At 36.6% G+C, this 21,763-nt stretch overlaps 1 protein-coding gene across 1 annotated transcript in view; it reads left to right on the forward strand.

The window, feature by feature from the left end:
• LOC146002014 (uncharacterized) overlaps positions 1-21,763 on the forward strand; it is a 32,280-nt gene that overhangs the window by 9,246 nt on the left and 1,271 nt on the right. Inside the window, exon 5 of the mRNA XM_083139722.1 lies at positions 6,563-6,683. Within this exon, the coding sequence (XP_082995848.1) occupies positions 6,563-6,683 (121 nt within the window). The remainder of the gene's footprint in view (positions 1-6,562; positions 6,684-21,763) is intronic.

Below are 21,763 nucleotides of genomic sequence, written 5' to 3' on the forward strand. Positions count from 1 at the left end.
TGCCTGTATTTTAGTTACTTTTAAAAAGTAACTTCTTACATTACTGGTAATTTTAGTGTACGGAAAGTACTATCTTGCCCTCCTCCCTGGTCATGCTGTCTACTGTCTAATTAAAAATGATAGATACTTGAGTTTGGGCTCCAATTAAAAAATAACCAGTAAACCTACAGTAGAACGAGTTACATCAAAATTTAGCTTATTCAATTCTGCGTTAATCTAAGCTAACCAATTTGTTATCTAGTATGCCTTCTATTCTTTATCGTGGTGAGAACAAAAAGGGGCTCGTTTTTCTTAGTTTTGCAAACGATCGCCATCTTTGAAATTATGTAAATCAAGAACGAGTTTTCCGATCGTTACGAAATTTTAGAAGGATGCAAGCAGAATGGTTCTAAACAATTTCTTTTAATTTTCAGGTTTTCAAAATTTCCCAAAAAACAGTTTTTAGCAATTTTACGAAACAACGTTTTCTTCGTATTGGGTAGTCCTACAAATACAATATTGGTATTGTTTTGAAGCTCCTTGAATCTGTTGTTAAAATGCATTATCAATGTCAATTCACATTACGAAAGCGATTTTATACAGATGTTTATTCAGCGGAATAAAGCTGTTCGTGAAACATGGCAACACAGCACACAGCGATGTCTGTTGTACCGCGGAAGCTGGTGGGCGCTGCGAGTCAATGCTTGCCGTGTTGCCACGTTCAACGTACAGATTTACTCCGCTGAATAAACATTTGTATAAAATATGTGACGATTATGAGTGAAATGCGATATTTATGGAATAGAAATATTGATTAGAACGACTGTTTTCTTTACGTACTTGTAACCCTTAAACCCACATATGATATCAAATTATATACTAAGATTATAACGCAGATTATCGTGAGTTGCATTTCTGAAGTGGATAGGTGACAGTTGCGTGCCCAAGAGGTGTGGAGGTCGTAACTCCACTTTTGACCCAGTACTAGTAAAAAAGGAACCTCAAATGGAGGAAAAAATGAGAAAATATAAGACTAACTGCAAGATATAGAAGACATAACCCGAACATTATAAGCATGCAACCTACCTTACAAAAATCCTGTGCACGCCACTGATTATTGGCTAACAATAAACTCATTAAAGACATCCATGGTAACGTTGATAAGAATTTATAATCACTCAATATAGTAGACATTTGATTAGGGCTGACCACTTTGAACTATTAAAGAGTTGATGAATAAGTGATATCGTTTATTCTTCATTCATCGCCAGAGAAGCTTCATAAAAAAGTTGTTGAAAATTTTGATTAATATTATTCCACTTCAATTGTAATCATCAATTAACCAAAACTTTGTTTTCAACCAAATAAAAAATTGCGTCAGTATATAAAACTAAATTATATGTAATCACAAAATACAGTTTATTCACATATGTGTACAATATCAATGGAACTACGAATTGTTTATACTTTCCAGACCCAGCGAACGATCAAAACATCGGAAACATTTCGCCTGGTATCGGTAAATAAAACCCAATAGATACTTTCCAATACTGATACCACTGGTATCGGCTCATCCCTACGCTTTATCGTTATTACTACGTAGCTGATTACTTGGCGTTGCCTGGGTATTTATTTATCCCAATCTTCTATTAAACAGGAAAATAATGAATTAGATGTGGTAAAAAAAGATGCGGAACATAAAATGTAGCCTGAAATGTATTGATAACAATGTTCTTTACCCAAGATTTATATAATTTTTCTTAGCTGAGTTATCGTATTTATTGCAACTGTCTGCATAGGGCAAAAATGTTGCAAGTCATGAAACAAAAATGGCCGCCATTTTCAAACGAAGTCTAGTCTTAGAGAAATAATGCCTGTTTTGAACTACCCTTGTAAAGGGGTTACAACGACAAACAAATGAAAATGTTTAAAAATGGTCGAGCGACCAGTGCTGGACCATTTGGTACGGATTGACCCTGAAATCTTAGGTAATTTCCAAAAATCGTAAAAGTTTCGTTAGAAGGAATAAAAAAAACAAAAATTTTATTTTTTGTAGAGAAAGAGCATGTCTTTTCAATGATTTTCAACATCAAAAGTTTTTGGTTCCATCATACCCACATGATGAAAATTCAGATTTTCGTAACCTACTTTTCCCACCACAAAAATAACCTACAAATCCATTATTAGTATTTTTATAGGCATTTGTAAAAATTTTTGAGTGCTAATGTATTTTTTTCTGAAATCCTCATTATTTTATTGAACTTTGTGTAAAATTTCAAAGAGATCTGATGATTGGTTAAGGAGAAAAGAAATAAAATGTAAGCAAGGTACCTTGTGTCGAGGGTCTCAAGAGTGACAGACAACACTGATTTAATGACATTTCAAAGTGCTGTAAAATGAAAACCGTTTGAGATAGAGTGAAGAAATTTTAGGGGGTTTCTTTCAACCATAAAGAAAGGTGTATACCAAATTTCATCGAAATCGGAGTTGGTGGGTGTCAAAATCTTAGTTGATTTCATGTGGAATGACCCTATAGTGTAAAATTAACTAATTTTATTTACAGGTATTTAAAAGTATAAGTACAGTATACAAATTATAAAGTAAAATCTTTTACAAATTCACTATAATGTTAATTTAACTTAAAACTTGATTATAAAGAACATTTTTAATTTCACGTCCAAGAGCAAGAATAAATAAATTGAAAGACATAGGGAGGGTCACTATTCATCTTAGCGACCCCGAAAGCTATGGATTCCACACTACGTAATATCGGTCGTTTTCGATTATTTTTGCATACCACCCCATCCCACTCGCTCCGTTAGGGGTGCCAGGGGTGTCTTACCCCCACAGTATTTCGTTGGAGATTGCAAGTGATACGTGTTCCAAGATTGGTTGAAATCGCTCCAGGCGTTCGAGAGTTATGCCGGAACAAACACATCCATTTTTATATATTAGAAGATTAATAACTGTAGATGTTTTGAAATGAAATAGGAATTGATAGAAGAGAGTACAATATACAATACATGTATTTCATTATCTCTATTTAAGCTACTCAAATATTTGTTTAATACTTTAAGCAGAGCCTGTTATATCATGTATTCAATATGGAAAGGTTAGAGTTGAGGGAAAAAAGGTTCCTTCACATGTTCCGACTTTGGGAAGTCTTACATTAACTTCGTTCGTTGAGTTCTGGTTTTAAGTTAACTTTATGTACAGAGAGGCTAATCGGGACTGGACCTACAGTTTAAAGTGGGATCCGAACATCGTGCCATGTGCCCCAACCGGGGTATCGAACCTAAGACCACTTGTAGGCGATGACGTTTCAAACCTGTGCCACTGGTTTCATGAATAATAGTTTTTAAATGCAATATGAAGATTTATCCTTAAAATTGTTTTTTATATTATTTTCCTTTCCCTTCTGGATAATCTCAACGATGAAGAAAGTTGATTAGATGAAATTTATGAAAGAAGAAAAAATAACGGGTGGGGGATGGAACCCCCGAAGTAAGCCTGCCTCCACCCGCATACATTCGAGGGTTTGCGCTTTGTGTCTTGGTACGTTTAAATAAACCAGGACATCGGTTTCCTGAATTTAAACGGTTTTTCTTTCTTATTCTCTCTTATTTACTCAATTGTTTATAATATACATAATAGGTATACCACAAAAAAATAGAAAAAATAAAATACAAAATATACATTGATGTGATGAACATATTCTTTAGTGTTTAATCCACCCATTCGGGACACCAGAATGGTATTAAGTGCTGCATGATTAGTTAATGTAATAAATAATGTACAATTAGTGAATAGTGAGTATGTAATTTAATAATGTTAATAATTTCCTTATAATTTTTGTTTGTATTTAATTAAGGTTATCATATTTTGTATTTGTTACTTGGTGAAAATCAATTCATATCGGCATCGAAACTTTAATACAGTAAAACCTCGTTAATCCGGACTAATGGGGAGAATAAGTTGACCTGTTTAACGAAAGTCCGGATTAACTGAAATAACCTAAAATAACAGTAGAAAGGGCATTTAAACCCCGTTTATAGCAACAAAACACGTTTATTATGGTGTATTTAAAGGGCATTGACCTAAATACACTATACAGTATAGTAAAATGTAAAGCAATACTGTACATACAATGCAGTACATACGACGGATGCGATTGTTGACTTTTAGCCACATTTAAAACCTTGCAATCTGTTTTTTTTTTTGCCTGTCCGGGTTAACGAGGTTTTACTGTATATCTTATTTTTTATTATTGTGAAGTGGTGTACGGCACGAATTTACAACGTAAAATATCGAACAGAATACATAAAATACAGAATTCCTATATTCGTTACGTTCTCTCGATCAGGAGAAATGAGCACATCTTCGGGCTTGCTCAGTGCATACGAAATTTTTAACATGTCTAGGCGACGTGTTCTGCATCAATGTTTTTTAATATATAAGGTATTAAAATTACTAACACCTAGCTATCTCCACGAGAAACTGACACTTAGAAATTCAATACATTCATACAATGCGAGAGGTTGGCGAAAAATTGTCATTCTGCTGTCAGTTTCGAAGGCTCCTTCTCCCTCTGGTCTGCAAAGGTTTGGAATGCTCTTCCCGATTAAGTTTTATCTGCTACATCAACCAAAAGCTTCAAAGAACGAGTTATATTATTTTTTTTAAAAAAACAACTCAACATTAGTTCGTACAAATAACCAATAACAAGAACCAACCTGTAGAACCGGTCCCGCGTTCGAATCCCGCCCGGGCTTGGTTATTTGTGAATGTCCATTCATCAATTTCATCATCTCATCACTTATCGCCATCTTCGCAAATTAGTCAAGAGGCACAAATCGCCTCATTTATGTCAAATTCATTCGTTATATATTTGCTTTTAGTATTATAAATATAATTATTTAATGTAAGTTTTCATTACCGGAGTTAGGTGGTAGAGCAGCCTAAGGGTGAACATTGCTCTGTAGTAAATAAAAATACTTTTTCTAATCTACGTATTCTATCACAAAGGAGCACCCAGGCCAAGACTCGAACCCGGATCTGTCCGTGGCGAGATCGTGAGTCGACCACTCGACGTAGTCGGTCACCGACGAGGCTCTACATCGAAACTGATGTTCAGATTTACCAAGAGGAATGACTGAAGAAGCTGGGTGTGCCAAAAATCATATGTTTTCATCTTGTTTTTTGTTACATTTTTGTCTCAATAATTTCGAAACTAGTAAGCGTCACCTCAAACTCTATGTTCAAGTACTGGCCGGTGTTCCATAGTGAGCATTCCTCCATCAATTTATTACAATCATCATTCATCTTCATTGTTACGAGTAGTAAAAGCAAAAGAATGATGAGAACGAGAACGACATAGGATTCCACATACACCAGAGGAAACTATTAAAGCAATGTTTGGCGACCTACTTTATTACCTCTTGCGACAGAGCTCAGCACAAAAACTGTAGAAGTATGAAAGAAGAGAAAAAGTCTACTTTCTTCAATTAGAATTTCTTTTGATTGGAAAGTTTCTCCTAATCTGCACCTGTTGAAAAATAAACGAAAACTTTCAAACTCTCCCCCATTTTTAAATATAGCGGCCGTATTGCGGATTCACTTCTATGGAATTTTAGAATGTTCATTAGGAAACTAGTGGAAAATTTCCATCAAATTCCTTGCTTGCAGCACGTATGTAGAAATAGGTTTCAGGAGGGGTTGAACCAAGTATGTCAGGAATAAAAATAATAATAATGTTTAAATTAAATAATTAAAAGTAAATAAAATTAATCCTAATTACCATATATATAAATTAATATTATCGTCAACCGGGGTAATTTCGTCATGAGTAGCTATTACACGTGTGAGGCATGTAAAGATGATCACTGATTGTATTGTCTATGTTTTGTACCAAAACACCTTGCACTTTGTTTCCTTATGATACATGTGCTGAACTTGTTTTGTTTTCAAACACGTTGTAAGATTTCAATGTTTAAAAAACAATAAAAAATTAAATAAAATAAGAATAAAAGATACACAAACGTCACTACTTTGACAAGAGGATATATTTTGCAATTCATACTATTTTGCGTGACGATCTTTCCTCTTCATGGGGGTAATTTTGACCTGCTAGGAACGTAAGCAGAGATAATGAAGTTACCCCATTTTCTGGAATTTTCGGAATAATTTATGTAAAAAAGTGCCCTAGCAATGGAATTAATGTCAAATAGATGAAGAATTGAATATTTATTGAATAAGTAAAATGATGTTAGATACAGTTGGAGAAAAATAATGTTTCTGATTAATATTGTATGCATATTACTATGAGTAATAGTGTGCATAAATCTTATTTGTAATGTCAAAGCCGTAGGATCCCAATATAACCCTTGCCTTGAAATAAGTTCAGAGGAAATAAATGACAATGGATTATACAACAAGTGCGAAACAAGTATATTTTCATTATTTAATTTTAGTACTTGGTAAGTCTTTCTGGGGCGTCCGGACCTCCTGAACCTCCACCCCATAAATTTGTCTTTCCTTGCTTGTTTTCTTTTATTAAAATATTACCTAACTTTTCTCTTCACAGATGTCGTCCAAAGGAGAACTGAACGATTCACACTTGGTGAGTGACGCCAAGATGTTCCTTCACGAGGTTGGGATGGATTCCGCTGTGAATCTGATAAACAGTTGCAGAAAAAGTATACAACGTAAGTAGAGGTGGGGCCAGTGAACTAACTAACTAACTCTCTAGCCTTCTTAAACCCGAAGGTTTATGTCTGCAGCAACTAAAGCTTCTCTATCCTGGGCAAAGATCAATCCAATCTTCTCCATCCTTACCAAGTTCCATTATATCCATCTCAACGTTATCCCTCGATCTTCGTCATGGCCTTCGTACAGGTCTCTTACCGTCAGATTTCCCAACAAGAATCCTGTAAACTCTTCTTTTCTCTCCCATTCGTGCCACACGGCCTGCCCATCTAGGTCTTCTTGATTTAATTATTCTAATAATATCTGGACATTAACACAAGTTATGTAAATTATGTAACCTTCTCCACTGACCTGTCGCCTCATCCCTTTTAAGTGAAAAGCAGTGAAAATACAACCTCTGACAATAAAGTTCGGCGAATGATCCTGAATATCGAAAGTAGACGAATTCTTCATGAAACCTACCTTACTGTCCTTCGAAGTAATCCCCTCCCATGGCTATGCATCGTTGAGAACGGCTGCACATGTCCTGGAAATTTTCAGAAAAGTCTTCTTTCGGGATGGTGTTCAAGACCCTCGTCACGTTCCGTTGGATGTCCGGAATATCCTCAAATCTCTGACCTTTCAAAGCGATTTTGAGGCGTGGGAAGAGAAAGAAATCTGGAGGATTCAGATCCAAATTTCTTGCAATGCATTGCTACAGAGGATGAGAGCTGGTGTGTGAGGTACAACCCTGAATCGAAACGCCAAAGCATGGAATGGCGTTCTCCTGCATCACCCCGTCGGAAGAAGGTCAAGGCGTAAAAATCACTCATCAAGACGATGCTTATCACTTTCTTTGACAGTGATGGCATGATCCACAAGGAATTCCTGCCGGAGGGAACAACAATTTTTCCGCCTTGGCCTTCTAGCAAGGTCTTCTTCAGACTCTGTACCAAGTACAAATGTAACAAGGTACACAACAGGACGATATAAATGTACACAAAAATACTCCCCTCCAGACTATTAGAAAGTAGTTCTGGAATAATCTAGCAGGTGGCTTTCCCTTGTGAACTGTACTTTCACCTGAAAAAGAGTATGGTGGAACTCTTTATCTCACGCTCTATTTCCTTCATTCTTCTTCCTTCTTTTCTCCTCTTTCTCTCTTGTCCTTTCCACTCTTTCTAACACCTTCTTCCATTCTTTGTTTAACTTCAGTCCCCCATTCCAGTTCATTGTGTCTTCTTCACCTTTCTTTTCTATTTCCTTGAACTCCTTCCATTTTCTCACTAGTACTCTCTTCTCCCTTCCTATCTGCTTAGCCTCATCGCACTCTATGCCATGTCCTATTTCTCTCATGTGTTTAAATATCGCATTTCTCTCTCTCTTAAGTCGTACATCATCCCAATGTTGTTTCAACATGTCTTTCAGCCTCTTTTTCGTTTCTCCTATGCACACACTCAGACATTCTTTACATTTCACTTCGTAGCTAATCCCTTACTCATCCTCTTCTTCTCTGTTTTCCTTTTTCTTCTTTGCATTCGTTGCTATTCTTAAGATGCTTCTACCTCCCTTCCTGTAAGTTTTAATGCCCGCTTTCCTAAGCACTTTGCATATCTTTTCTGAGGTCTTCCCCATACTCCTTATTCCAAACCTCCTCTCTTTTTCTTTCTCTTCAACTTTTTTATCTCTTCCAATTCTCCCCTGCCACTTTTCTTCCTTCTTCTGTTTATGTCCAGTCTATCCTCCTTCTCATAGCCATTCTTTTCCAGCTGTTTCCATAGGCTATTTATTTTGCCTTCTTTTTCACATTCTTTTGTGCATATTTTATTGATTCTGTCCTCCATATTCTTTATAAAATTTATTTTGGTCACCTTACATCACTTCTTTTGTGGCAGAATATCCCTACTCCACACTTCTTCTGATGCCAAGCGGTTTAAATTTCTTGTCCTCTCTTCCATTTCATCAATATATCTAGGTAGCTAATCTTGTCTAGCTTGGTAGCTCGCAGACGTTATGAAAATGTCTGTTTCTTGTGCAGTGCGCCGGAGGGATTGTTGATCGTATTTCTAGTTTCTCCACCTTAAGCACACACCGTTTCACCCTTCGCTTCTTACCAAGAACAGACCCCGATTACCTAAATTTGTCCACAAGTATCCGAACACTGCCTAAACAGGAACATCTGGGAATTCTGCTGCAAAACGTATTTTAACTTGCCTACAAGAATTCGTAATGACGTAAGAGTGATGTCTAAAAATGCGTTGTTTCAAATTGTACGAATAGCGTGGCATTATTAGGACTGCAGAAAAGCACCATTAATACGTAAACTAAAACAAAAGAATCTAAAACTCTTGTTAACGCTTTGAGACCAGCTATTTGGATAATGAAGCACTGACGCGTCCAGTGGCAAGTCAGCGTACAGCTGTGGGTCTAAATGCCGGCGAATGCGATCTTACTTCCGGCCGAGCTAGCCGCCGTTCCGTGGGCGACTCGACCGAAAAAGGCAGACAAAGAAAGCTATTTTGTCATGCATTATAACATTTATTACTCTTTCGAAGATATTTCAGCGATTTTAATTTAAAGAAACCGCATTTGGATTTATTCTTGATAAAATGTTTTACTATTTTATCACCACACTGCACAGAAAGCCCATATGCTGAACAACAGATTTATTTCACAAAATGAAATAAGAAGCAAACATAGTACACGAATACTACATCTTTGCAAGTACTAACAGGCAGCCCACTTCGAAACACGGATTGCACACAAACATCGTGCACCGCTCACAGTCGGTACAGCAAGTGTCTGACGTGAATCACTCGACTCCGCCGGTCAGCTGATGCCACTTGGCAGTGCTGCCCTCACACAATGGCGGAATTTACAGGTACTACACACCTTATGGTCATATCTCCCCCTCCCTGGAGAGAATAATTTTTGACATAGGAAAAAATTATTTACAATACACAAAGTATACAAGAAAATATAATAAGTTTAGTCCAAAGTTCAAAATAAATATTTGAATAAACAAAAATCAACTTAAATTTTTATCCGGTTCCACACTTCAGGATATTTGTTCATAAATTCATCCAAATAAAATTTCCTTTTTTCTGCACTACAATTCCATTTTTTCAAGTTTTCTACATGATGGTTTTCTGTTACTTTTCCTTTACTTAATTCAATTAAACTAAATACACCTTTTCTGACTTCCTTAAAAACATAATAGGGACCTTCATATACATTACAATATTTTCTAATTCTCTTGTCAACAAGACTACTGAGATAATGTGTTTTGAGAAATACCAAATCATGAATTTTGATCTCATCTTTTTTCTGTTGTGTTACATTATGTCTCAAGTTTCAAATTTTTCTCTTATTTATATCCTGCATAGTGGCTGAAAAAAGTTTATCATCCCAATTCTTTTCTTCTGTCTGGGGAATATTAAAACAATTTATTACACTGGCATCTAACTTACGATTGAACATTGAACTGATACACATCCTAAATTGGAATGGATACTATGGTTGATTAAATGAACAATAATATCTATATATTTTGGCCAGTCTTCTTGACTTTCTGAACAACACATACGCATCATTCTATTCAATTCTGCATGTACCCTTTCTACTAAATTAGAACTTGCATGATAATTTGGAGTATACATTATTTTACTATCTGGAATACCCATATGTCTGATGTATCATTCTTTCAAACATCTTAAAATACTATCTGTATTACAATTACGAATAGGATAAACAAAAATATATCTTGTTTTTAAATCTTGAATTGTCAACAAATATTTCTTGCCACACTTGCTCCTGACAAGTGGCCCTTGCACGTCAAAAAATAATATAACATCATTCGAAGAAGAATCATGAAATGAAAATACATTTTTAGATGGATGTCTGTCAGCTTTGGTTCTTTGACATACCTCACAATTCTTAACATATTTCTGCACATCTTTTCTCATTGCAGACCAATAAAATATTTTATTCATTCTTCTGAGCATTTTGTCTGCTCCAAAATGACCAATGTTGTCATGATATGTCCTTAAAAGTATTGGAACTAAAGATATAGGCATACACAACTTATAATGATTAATGAAATGAAAATCACGATACAACAAAATTCCATCTTGTAACTTAAAATACTTTTTCCAGTTTCTTGATCTAGGTTCTAAAATACCTATAGTTATGTTTCCAGATAAATAATCAATGATTGGTTTAAAAATCAAATCTTTCTTTTGTTCATCTATAACAACTTCTTTTGGTATATTAATAACATCATTCCTTAATAAATCTACTACATTTACATGCAAGTATTGAGTACTTTGATCTGGAAAATTTCTAGATAGAAAATCAGCTAACAAATTATCTTTTCCTCTGCAGTACTCCACTTTAAAGTCATAATTTTGGAGTTGTAAAGACCATCGCAAAAGACGTGAATTCCAATTTTTTGCATGTCGAAGCCAGATTAGGCAACGATGATCACATACAATAGTAAATCTGTTACCTAGGAGATATTCCTTGCATTTATCAATACAAAAAAGAATACTAAAGCATTCTACGGTAATTCACTAATTGTATAGCGTGACTCATAATCCTTAAGAGTTCTACTCATGTATGATATTACATGTTTTTCACCATTAATAATTTGGTATAAGTAACCACCAAGACCAACAGAAGATGAATCGGTTTGAATGTAAAATCTGTTTTCAAAGTCTGAATGATAAAGCTTGACATCCTGAACAATTGCTTCTTTTAACAAATCGAAACTAGATTGTTCTTTGTCTCCCCAGTGCCATTTTTTCCCTTTTTTCAGCAACTCATACAAGGGTGAACATAAATTCGAAAAATTTGGAATAAACTTCCTTAACCAAGTAAAACATCCAATGATTTTTTGAAGACTTTTAACATCTTTAGGAGGTTGTAATTCAGCTATTGCCTTAACTCTATCAGGATTCATACTGATACCATCTTTATCTATGATATGTCCTAAATACAATAGCTTTTCTTTGCAGAAAAATGTCTTTTTCAACTTTATAGTCATTCCAGCTTGCCTAAGCTTTTCAAATACTTCTCTCAGATCTTGCAAATGTTTTTCAAAACTTTCACTACGTATACACAAATCATCTACATATATGATAACAGAGTCACTTAAAGTGTTACCTAGAACTTTAGACATAGCCATTTGTAAAAGCTTGGACCCCGTTACATGTACCAAAAACCAATCTCTTGAATTGAAATTGTTTTCCTTCAAAAGCAAACGCCGTGTAAGGCCTAGGCTTTTCTGTAAGAAGTATCTGATGAAATCCAGCGGACATGTCTATGACTGAAACATAAGGTTTATTCTTAAATCCCCTTAAAGCAAGTTCAATATTTATTGGACGTAATTGGCTGTTTTTTTATGTAAGTTTATAAGCCTAAAGTCTGTACACACTCTTATACCTCCAGAAGATTTAGGTACTACAACTAATTGATTTAAATATGGAGATTCACAAATTTCAATGATATCCCATTCTAACAATTTTTCAATATAATCACTCACATCCTTTCTATATTGGTAAGGAATAGGATAAAGCTTACTTACTAATGGTTCTTGAGTATCTAGTTCAATGTTATGTTCATATACATTACACACACCTGGTTTTTCATCAAATAAATCTTGAAACTCTACAACCAAATTCAACAATTGCTTCTTCTATTGACAAGATTTCTACCTGATCTACCTTGTTTCTCAAATCTGTAGTATTGGCAACCATTTCTGATACATTTTTATTTAATCCAACATTCAAACATTCTCGAAATATACCATCTACTTCTTCAGATACACATGGTAAAAGCTTAATCAACTTATTACCTTGAGCCGTCTTGAATAACAATTCATTACATGAAAAATCAATATTGGCTCCTATATTGTATAAGAAGTCTAAACCTAATAAAATTCCAACATTTAGGTTTTTTACCACTACAAATTCTATTAAAATATCTTCTCCATCAAAACTTAGATTGACAATGATCTTGCCTAATACCTTTTGTTGTTTCTTGCCAGAATAATCTACAAGTATTATGTCTGTTACTGGTTGTAAAATTGGTCGTGTAACTTCTTGAGTAATCTCTTTCCATTTATCTGCAGAGAGTAACGAGAGTTCACTACCCGAGTCTACGAGGCATTTATAATCTAAACCATAAATTTCACAATTAATAAAGCATGTACCTTTTATTTTTTGTCTAACATTAATAGGCAAATTCATGTTTTTTGTACTGAATTTCTCTTCTTCTATCATCAAGTCATTATAAAAGTCAATATCTACTTGGCAAATATGTACATAAGTGTTAAGCTTAGGTCTACACTCTGAATTTATGTTAGTGGTTTTCAATAAAGTTTCATCACTACTGTCAAAATCTTGTATCTTATGTTGGTATGACACAACAGCATTATCTTCTCCTATTGTACCATGTGTCGCCATACTAATAGGCTCACAATTCAGTTTAAACTTTCATGAGGCAAAAATGTAGAAGCTTCAGCTCTCAAAGAAGAATTTTCTCTTACACCACTACTATTATTCCTATTTGGAAAATTTACTGCATGTACTACACCAGTATTTTATTCAAATTCAGTATTAGTACTACTTGTTCGCATCAGAGGCTTCATCTGATTAAACCTATTATATGGATTATATCTATTTCTATCATTAAATCTACTATAATTTTCATTTCTGTAACCTCCTTGGTAATCATTGAAATTATTCAGAGATCTATTGCTTACAGTATTATTTCTAGATTGATAATCTGTATTGTTGTTATACCTTCTATAGGAATTAAATCTACCACGATTGTTGTTACCAACATTTCTTGCACTATTATTTACATTTCTGGATGTATTCGGTTCAACATTACCATCAAACTTTCTTACATTTACTTGCCTAACAAACCTACTGGATGGCTTTGAATCTACATCATAGGAATTATAAAGAGCTTCATGTCTTGAAACTAATTCAGCTGCAATTCCCAATGAGATATTAGGCTGATTAAGTATAGCTTCTTTCACTTTCATTGGCATTTGATGAGCAATGAGAATAAGTTTTTGCTGATCACTCATTTCAGGTTGAACTACATTTAACACATTTACCTGTGACCAGAAATAACCTAACAAACTTTGTTTACTCTCCTTGGAAAATTTCTTACATAGTACATTTGTTAAACAAGTACTCTTCCATGATGGACTTTCAAACACATTCAGAAACAATGCTTTAAAAGTTTCATAATCATCTATCAACTCTTTGTTTTGATCAAACCAATGTTTTGCAACACCCTTAAGAACCATAGGTATGTACTTCATGTAATGTTTAATTGGAATGTCTGACATTACAAAACTATCTTCAATTTCTTTTAAAAACTGAGACGCTAAGTAATCTGCCCTTGTAGCATTGAAATTTGGCAACCTTCCATTACACTGGTCTACATATGAAATATTTTTTTCTGCTGACTTAGATATTTTAACTGATTCTATATAATTTGAGGTCGCTGATTCCAAATATGTAGTCAGAAAAAGTGTATCACGTCACAATTTTTCACAAATCACATTTGAAAATTTTCACAATATTATAATACTGGGCTAAACGCCAACAATTTTCCATATACATATCTGCACATAATGAAATAATAGGACTAAAAATAGGTGGCGTAGCTGATAACAGATATTAAGTTGCATTGTTTCACAAGTCACATTTCCAAATTTTCAGAAAATTATATCCGGCTACATTCCAACAGCACTTGCAAAGAGATTGCGTCGTAGTCAGATGTCCATGCAGAGTATCACGTCACGTTGTTTACAAACATACGTTTCTATTTTCCCAATAGGGAGTTCTTAATGGACAAAAAGTTTTAGGCAATTCCGGCAAATTGATCAATTTGTTTCACGAGCACATTCGGTCAACACCTGATGCCTGTACTTATGCTAAACTTAACATACACATCAGAATAGCACAACATGCATACCTACTTAGGCAAAAATTTTCGTTTCTTTGATTTTCTGGAGTAGGTGGCCTCAGGAACGTCACGCTGCAAGCACCAGCAATAGTCGGCCATCATGTTTTCATTCCATCTCCCCTGATATCGGTGCTCCATGGTTTTTATGTCTTGGTGGAAGCGTTCGCCCTGTTCTTCAAGATATCACGGAAATACATCTAAGTGGCTGTGCAGGAAGTGAAGCTTGGCACTCATATTTACTCCTAACTTTTGAAACGTCACCAACAAATTTTCAACTAAAACCTCGTAGTTCTGCGCTCTGAAGTTTCCAAGAAAGTTTGTAATGACATCAGAAAAGGCACACATGCATTTTTCTCTGTGCGGTTCATTGTTTGTAAGAATTCTTCATCTTTCATTAGCATCCTTATCTGAGGACCATCAAAAATACCTGCTTTGACTTTCCCATGCGTCAATGCAGGAAATTTTGAGCAAATGTATTTAAAGCAAGCCCCATTCTTATCCAGAGCTTTTACATACTGCTTCATTAATCCCAACTTAATGTGCAGTGGAGGAAGTAACACTTTCTTAGGATCAACAAGCGGCTTGTTCTGGATGTTTTTCGCCCCGACTTCAAAGCTTTTCCTAGCAGGCCACAGTCTTCGTACCCAATGTTCGTTCCTTGCTCGACTGTCCCATAAACACGAAAAGCATGGATATTTCGTGAAACCTGCTCGTTGACCAAGTAACATTGAAATGCCCTTGAGATCTCCGCACACAAGCCAACTGTCATTTGCATACTTTATCTTTCGAAGCAGTTCTTTCATTGTTTCGTAGATTTCCTTCAAATGTACGGAGTGGCCAACAGAATGGATGCTAACTTATTGCCATTATGCAGCAACACACACTTCAAACTCCTCTTCGAGCTATCAATAAAAAGCCTCCATTTTTCTGCATTATACGTACATCCCATAGCTTCAATTAGTCCCTTCACATTTGTACAATAGACAAGTTCTTCGTCCCTTTGAAAATATCTTAATAGATGCCTCTCTCTGTCCCAATACATGTTCCAGACGCTAACATATTTCTTTCCTTTAGTCTACACAGGTCCTGCATACTTTATGAGGTGCCCAGGATTTATCTTGGTCACCCAATTTAATTCTGAAATATGCACTATATGCTTTCCTTACAATGTCAGTAATATTTGTCCTTTGTTTTGGGGATAACAATGCTCGAATAACTGATTGAAATAATATTCATTATAATATTCCATTTGCTGCCATCTTGTGACCTCTTTACGGACTACGTTGTTTCATTGCTCTAAATATACATCCCTAATCTTAGATAATTTTCTATTTTCCTCCGAAACCTGACGTGATAGAAAAAAACGGATTTCGGTTTTGGATTTACCACCCCCGAATTACTAAAGAACAACCATCAGCCTCCAGTCAGCAAAATGGACGTAGACCAGTGTTATCAGAGTATCTTAATACACCATGCTTTTTCTTGAACCTTCTATTAATTTCGGATCCAGTTTCACTAGCTACATAACCTTTTCTATCTTTATTAAAACTAGATTTTCTTTTGTTAACACCATTTCCACTTGTTCTTAAAGAATGACAGTCTATATCGTTTTTCCTTATACTCTATTGAACTTTCAGTATCAGACTTTGTACTAGTAGTTTTCTTTCTAAATGTAACATTAGAACATTTTTCTACTGGATATATCTCATCTATTTGACTAGATCTTGAAAAACGTACATGACTAGCAATACTACTAGGATTTTTATTAAAATCACTAAGTTTACTGGTGCTTGACTTTTGTTAGTTTGTTGCTGAGCAATGACCTGCAATGCTCTTAAGTCTTTCGAAATATCTCTTAACTGATAATCAAAGTCAACAAATTTATTTTCTACTATTTCTACTTTAGACGCAATGTCAGTTACTTGTTGAACACAACCCTTATATGTAATTTCACATCCTGCAATTTTATTTTATACTAAATGAACGCTTTGACTCAGGTCCTGTATTGTTTGACCTGTCTTCGTTGAAAGTTCTGAGAATTCTTCATGTAACTGAACAATACTAGCATTCTGTTCACCTACTTTATTAACAACAGTGTCGTACCTAGATTGGTCAGTACCGATAATGGACTTTATTTCTCGAAGTTCAAGATCATTCTGTTTCACGTGTTCATTCAACCTTTCTTGTAACTTGTTACTTTGATCGGAGCAGTTTTTCGCAACCTCCTCAATTTTAGTTTCTAACTGATTACGAAATGACTCAAAATTATTCTTTACATCAGTTAAAGACTCACGAGTTTGAACACACAAATCCGTAACTCTTTTCTCAACCTTCGCTTCAAGGCGAACAAATTCGTCATTAAAGTTAGATTCAAATTGATCTAGTTTTCTAGACACGTTTTCGTCAACATGCGAAATACTAGTTTCTACATTGGCAATTTTCTCCTTCACGTTAGCAACACAGTCTTCTACTAACCTTAATTTCCTTGTAACATTTTCCTCCACACTTCCCACTTTCGCACTCACCCTTTTTTCAACCTCAGAAAACTTCGAACCCAACGACGACAGCTGAGAATCCATCGACGACAACTGAGAATCCATCTTTTCATCCCTCGCCGCGACGTTCTCTTGCAGGGAGGTAACATTTTCTTGCATGGAAGCAACATTTTCTTGCAAGCCAGTAATCTGGGATCCAAAGGTAGATAGCTGCTGCTGCAATACGTCTCCTAGTCGAGATTCCAACTGCTTCAATGACTGTTCAATGTCTGGTTTTGCTGGCATTTTGCTGCAACTAGAGACCTACTTATCCTTTCCACTAAACGCACGCAGCTGGTAGTCAAATACCATGTTCAACATTCGCGACCATCGCAGTACATGGCACGGAACAGATGCTTACCTTCGTAATCAAATGAACTTCTCCCTTCGCAGCACAATTCGTAACGTAACGGTCAAAAACTTCGTGTTTCGTTGTGCGGTCTGATATTCGGTCCGTTGTTCGTGCGCCACTTATCACCACACTGCACAGAAAGCCCATATGCTGAACAACAGATTTATTTCACAAAATGAAATAAGAAGCAAACATAGTGCACGAATACTACATCTTTGCAAGTACTAACAGGCAGCCCACTTCGAAACACGGATTGCACACAAACATCGTGCACCGCTCACAGTCTGTACAGCAAGTGTCTGACGTGAATCACTCGACTCCGCCGGTTAGCTGGACCGTGTCCGGATTGGCAAGCGCTCCGTTCCGTTCTCTCCCGTTGCTCTCGCGTGCCGTCGAAGTCACATCCAAGTCGTCCGAATCTACATGTCCCCTTGCAGTACGGTTGTCACTTTTCCCGCCAGGTGTCAGCCCGAACTTCACCCACCGCGCTCTGGGGCGCAGGCGCATCGCACGGAAGCAGAAGGCAGACGCGAAACAAACATGACAATGATTTCCACCTATTTACTACTCATATTAAAAATGTAACACGCTATTTCATCATTTACAATTTTTCTACATTCAGTATTCTCGATAAAATGTTAAAGTATAACTGAGTTTTACATCCTCTAATCAGTAAATGATGTCTGTACAAAGTGAAAGTTAGAATATGGCTGCCAAGCGTAGTGTCACAGCGAGTTCAAGCGTGCATCTGTCGCGCCTCTCTGCTCTCCCCTCCGACTCCACGTCTGCCGCGAATTCGGACAACGGAGGTTAGCTGAGTCCCCGGATGGAACGGTGCTCTAGGTGACATCTGCTGCCGATTCGGACGCGGCCCTGATGCCACTTGGCAGTGCTGCCCTCACACAATGGCGGAATTTACAGGTACTACACACCTTATGGTCATAATTTACACAAGGTGTATGAGAACATATCAAGCAATGAGATTGATAGCTGTATCCTCGGAAAATATGAGAAATCACTATCGCCAGATGGCGATGGATTATGGGAGGAAAAAGAGAGAAAGGCAGACAAAGAGAGAGAGAGAGAGAGAAAGATTGTGTGCGAGTATGAGGAAATTCAGAAAGGGAAATAAAGAAAGAGAGAGAGAGAGAGAGAGAGAGAGAGAGAGAGCGCGTTTAGTGTATATCAGGAAAGGGGAGAGTCAGAAAGGAAGAAAGAGAGAGAGAGAGAGAGAGAGAGATGAAAATTGAGAGGAAGCGGGAAAAGAAATCATGAAAAAGAGTGACAGAGAGACACTTACACTTCGTGAGACTTGGTTTATAATATACAACTACATGGTGGGTCTTTCGATGTGAGTGTCCCTTCAGTAATTTCATCTAATTGTAACGGGCTTGAGAGTGATGACACATTTCTGTTAAACTGTGGTTGACGACCAACCTGTGTGTGGAACTCTTGACTAGGGATGGCCAGATCCGGATCCTAAAATTTTTCGGATCCGGTACTTTCGGATGCGGATCCGTTTTGCCATCCCACATGCGCTTCTTTGGAAAGTAAGAATGTGTTTATAACATATTGTTACCTGCTAATATACATATACATATATATATATATAAAATATACATACATACATACACACACACACACATATATATAGTGGTGTGCGCGATTTGTAATTAATTAATACACATACAAGGGAGGTCTAAGTCTCCCCCTCCGATTTCCATGAAACTTGGCAGGTGTATAGAGGGGCCCAAAGGAAGAAATACGTGTTCTTGTGTTTCAGCTAAAAAACAGTTTTAGGGGGCAACCCCCCCCTCAAATGTCAAGATGAGGAGAAATGGAAGTGGGGATCTGATCCCGTAACTATGTAAATATGGCATAGGAAGAAACAGGGGGCATAGGGCCTCTCTATACACCTGCCAAATTTCATGGAAATGGGTGGGGGACACAGGGGTCAGATGATCCCCACGTCAATTTGTCCTCATCTTGACATTTGAGGCGGGTTTTCCCGCCTAAAACAGTTTTCTAGCAAAAAAAAAAATCTTCCTTTGGGCCCCTTTATACACCTGCGAAGTTTCATGAAAATCTGAGGGGGACACAGGGGTCAAATGCCCACATAAATTTGTCCTCATTTTGACATTTGAGGCGGTTTGCCCCTAAAACAGTTTTTTAGCCGAAACAAAAAAAAACACGTATTTCTTCCTTTGGGTCCCTTTATACACCTGCCAAGTTTCATGCAAATCGGAGGGGGACACAGGGGTCAGATCCCCACTTCAATTTGTTTTCATCTTGACATTTGAGGGGAGGTTGCCCCCTAAAACCGTTTTTAATCTGAAACAAAAAACACGTATTTCTTCCTTTGGCCCCCCAATATACACCTGCCAAGTTTCATGGAAATCGGAGGGGGACACGGAGGTCAAATGCCTACTATAATTTGTCATCATCTTGACATTTGAGGGGGGGTTGCCCCCTAAAACAGTTTTTTAGTCGAAACAAAAAACATGTATTTCTTCCTTTGGGCCCGTTTATACACACACCTGCCAAGTATCATGGAAATCGTGGACACAGGGGTCAGATCCTCACTTCAATTTGTCCTCATCTTGACATTTGAGGGGGTTTTGCCCCCTAAAACAGTTTTTTAGCTGAAACAAAAAAATACGTATTTCTTCCATTGGGCCCCACTATACACCTGCCAAGTTTCATGGAAATCGGAGGGGGACGCTTAGATAACCTCCCTTGTTAGTCTTACACTTTGTAATTATATAACACTGCATATATTATAATGTTTTATTTTAATTTGTAAAACTGTAACCGGAGAACAATTGTATAATTTTTGTATAACATTTCTATCTTGTTATATGTGTTAAAGGTTTCATCCTGGAATTGAATGTCTCACATTTATGTGTGTTTCCATTTCAAATACATTCGAATGAATACATATTCGTTTCAATGGCATTTACAAAATCACCTCTGACATTTTATGTTAAACAAGTAAGATTATTTTTGTGCACGTGTGTGTTAGCCGATGGGTAGCATAGTATTTTAGGAACAACACTTGAAAAAAATTCGTTAGGACTAACTAATGAAAAATGTCTTTGTAATCGAAGATCATAATACCTTTTAAGGTGTGGTAATATTATAATGGGATTGAGATTCGAAACTCTCCGATCCGGATCCGGATTTTCGGATCCTGAACTTTCGGATCTGGATCCAGATCCGAATCTTTAGGACCCGGATCCGGAATTTTCGGATACGGATCCAGATCCGGATCTATCGGATCCGGATCCAGATTCGGAACTATCGGATCCGGATCCAGATCCGGAACTTTCTGATCCGGATCCAGATCCGGAACTTTTGGATCCGGATCCGGATTCGTTTGGCCATCCCTACTCTTGACATGTTAGACATTGAGTTGAACGTGACAATTCTGTAAGTTCGTTAATAATGCAATTTTACTTGCAATTTTATTATGTTTTAAGAATGGTCGTTGTTGTGGACATGGAGAAATGTTACGAAATGTAAGTTTATTGTAATTATTTCTGCAGTGGAGTTGATTTTGTTTGTTCTGCGTACGTGCAGTGAGTTGATTTTCTTAAAAGGTGGAATATTAAATATGATCTATGTTTCAAGCTTGTTATTTGAAAACTGAGTAGTTGTGATTAGCTATTAAGTGTATATTTATGATTACTACTTCGGTATGGTCCCAACACCTATCACTCGTTTATTTCGTCATTTTTAACATTTGTACATACCTATTCTGCAATGCGAAAGATTCTTGAAGGTGGTATTTTGCTTTATTCACGAAAATAATTTCAATTTTTTACATGAGGAGTAATTATTGTTCTTCCTTTTTTCGCTTGGGTCGTAACACACAATATGGCGAGACAGCTTGACTAGCGTGGTAGATCATCAGTGGGTATGTAGTGTGCCCAGCCTTTTCAACCGAAAAATCCCCACGACCCATGCACGCGTTGCACGCGTAGCCCGACAAACCATTTACGGATTGCCCCAATTCATAAATAGCCCCACGAACCATGCACGGATAGCCCCGCAAACCATGCACGGCAAGGTTAGGTTAGGTTCGGTTAGGTAAGGCAAACAGAGTTAAAATTGTCATCTTCTTGTAAACAACGGAGTGGTTGGAAACACTGACAAGGTGTTACGTCATCAAACGTACGCAACATTTGGTTCACGTAGTGGAAGGAAATGAAAGCAACTGGAATTGTGC

Source organism: Lepisma saccharinum, chromosome 18 (assembly GCF_977018435.1).
Source record: "Lepisma saccharinum chromosome 18, izLepSacc3.1, whole genome shotgun sequence".
Taxonomy (NCBI): Eukaryota; Metazoa; Arthropoda; class Insecta; order Zygentoma; family Lepismatidae; genus Lepisma; species Lepisma saccharinum.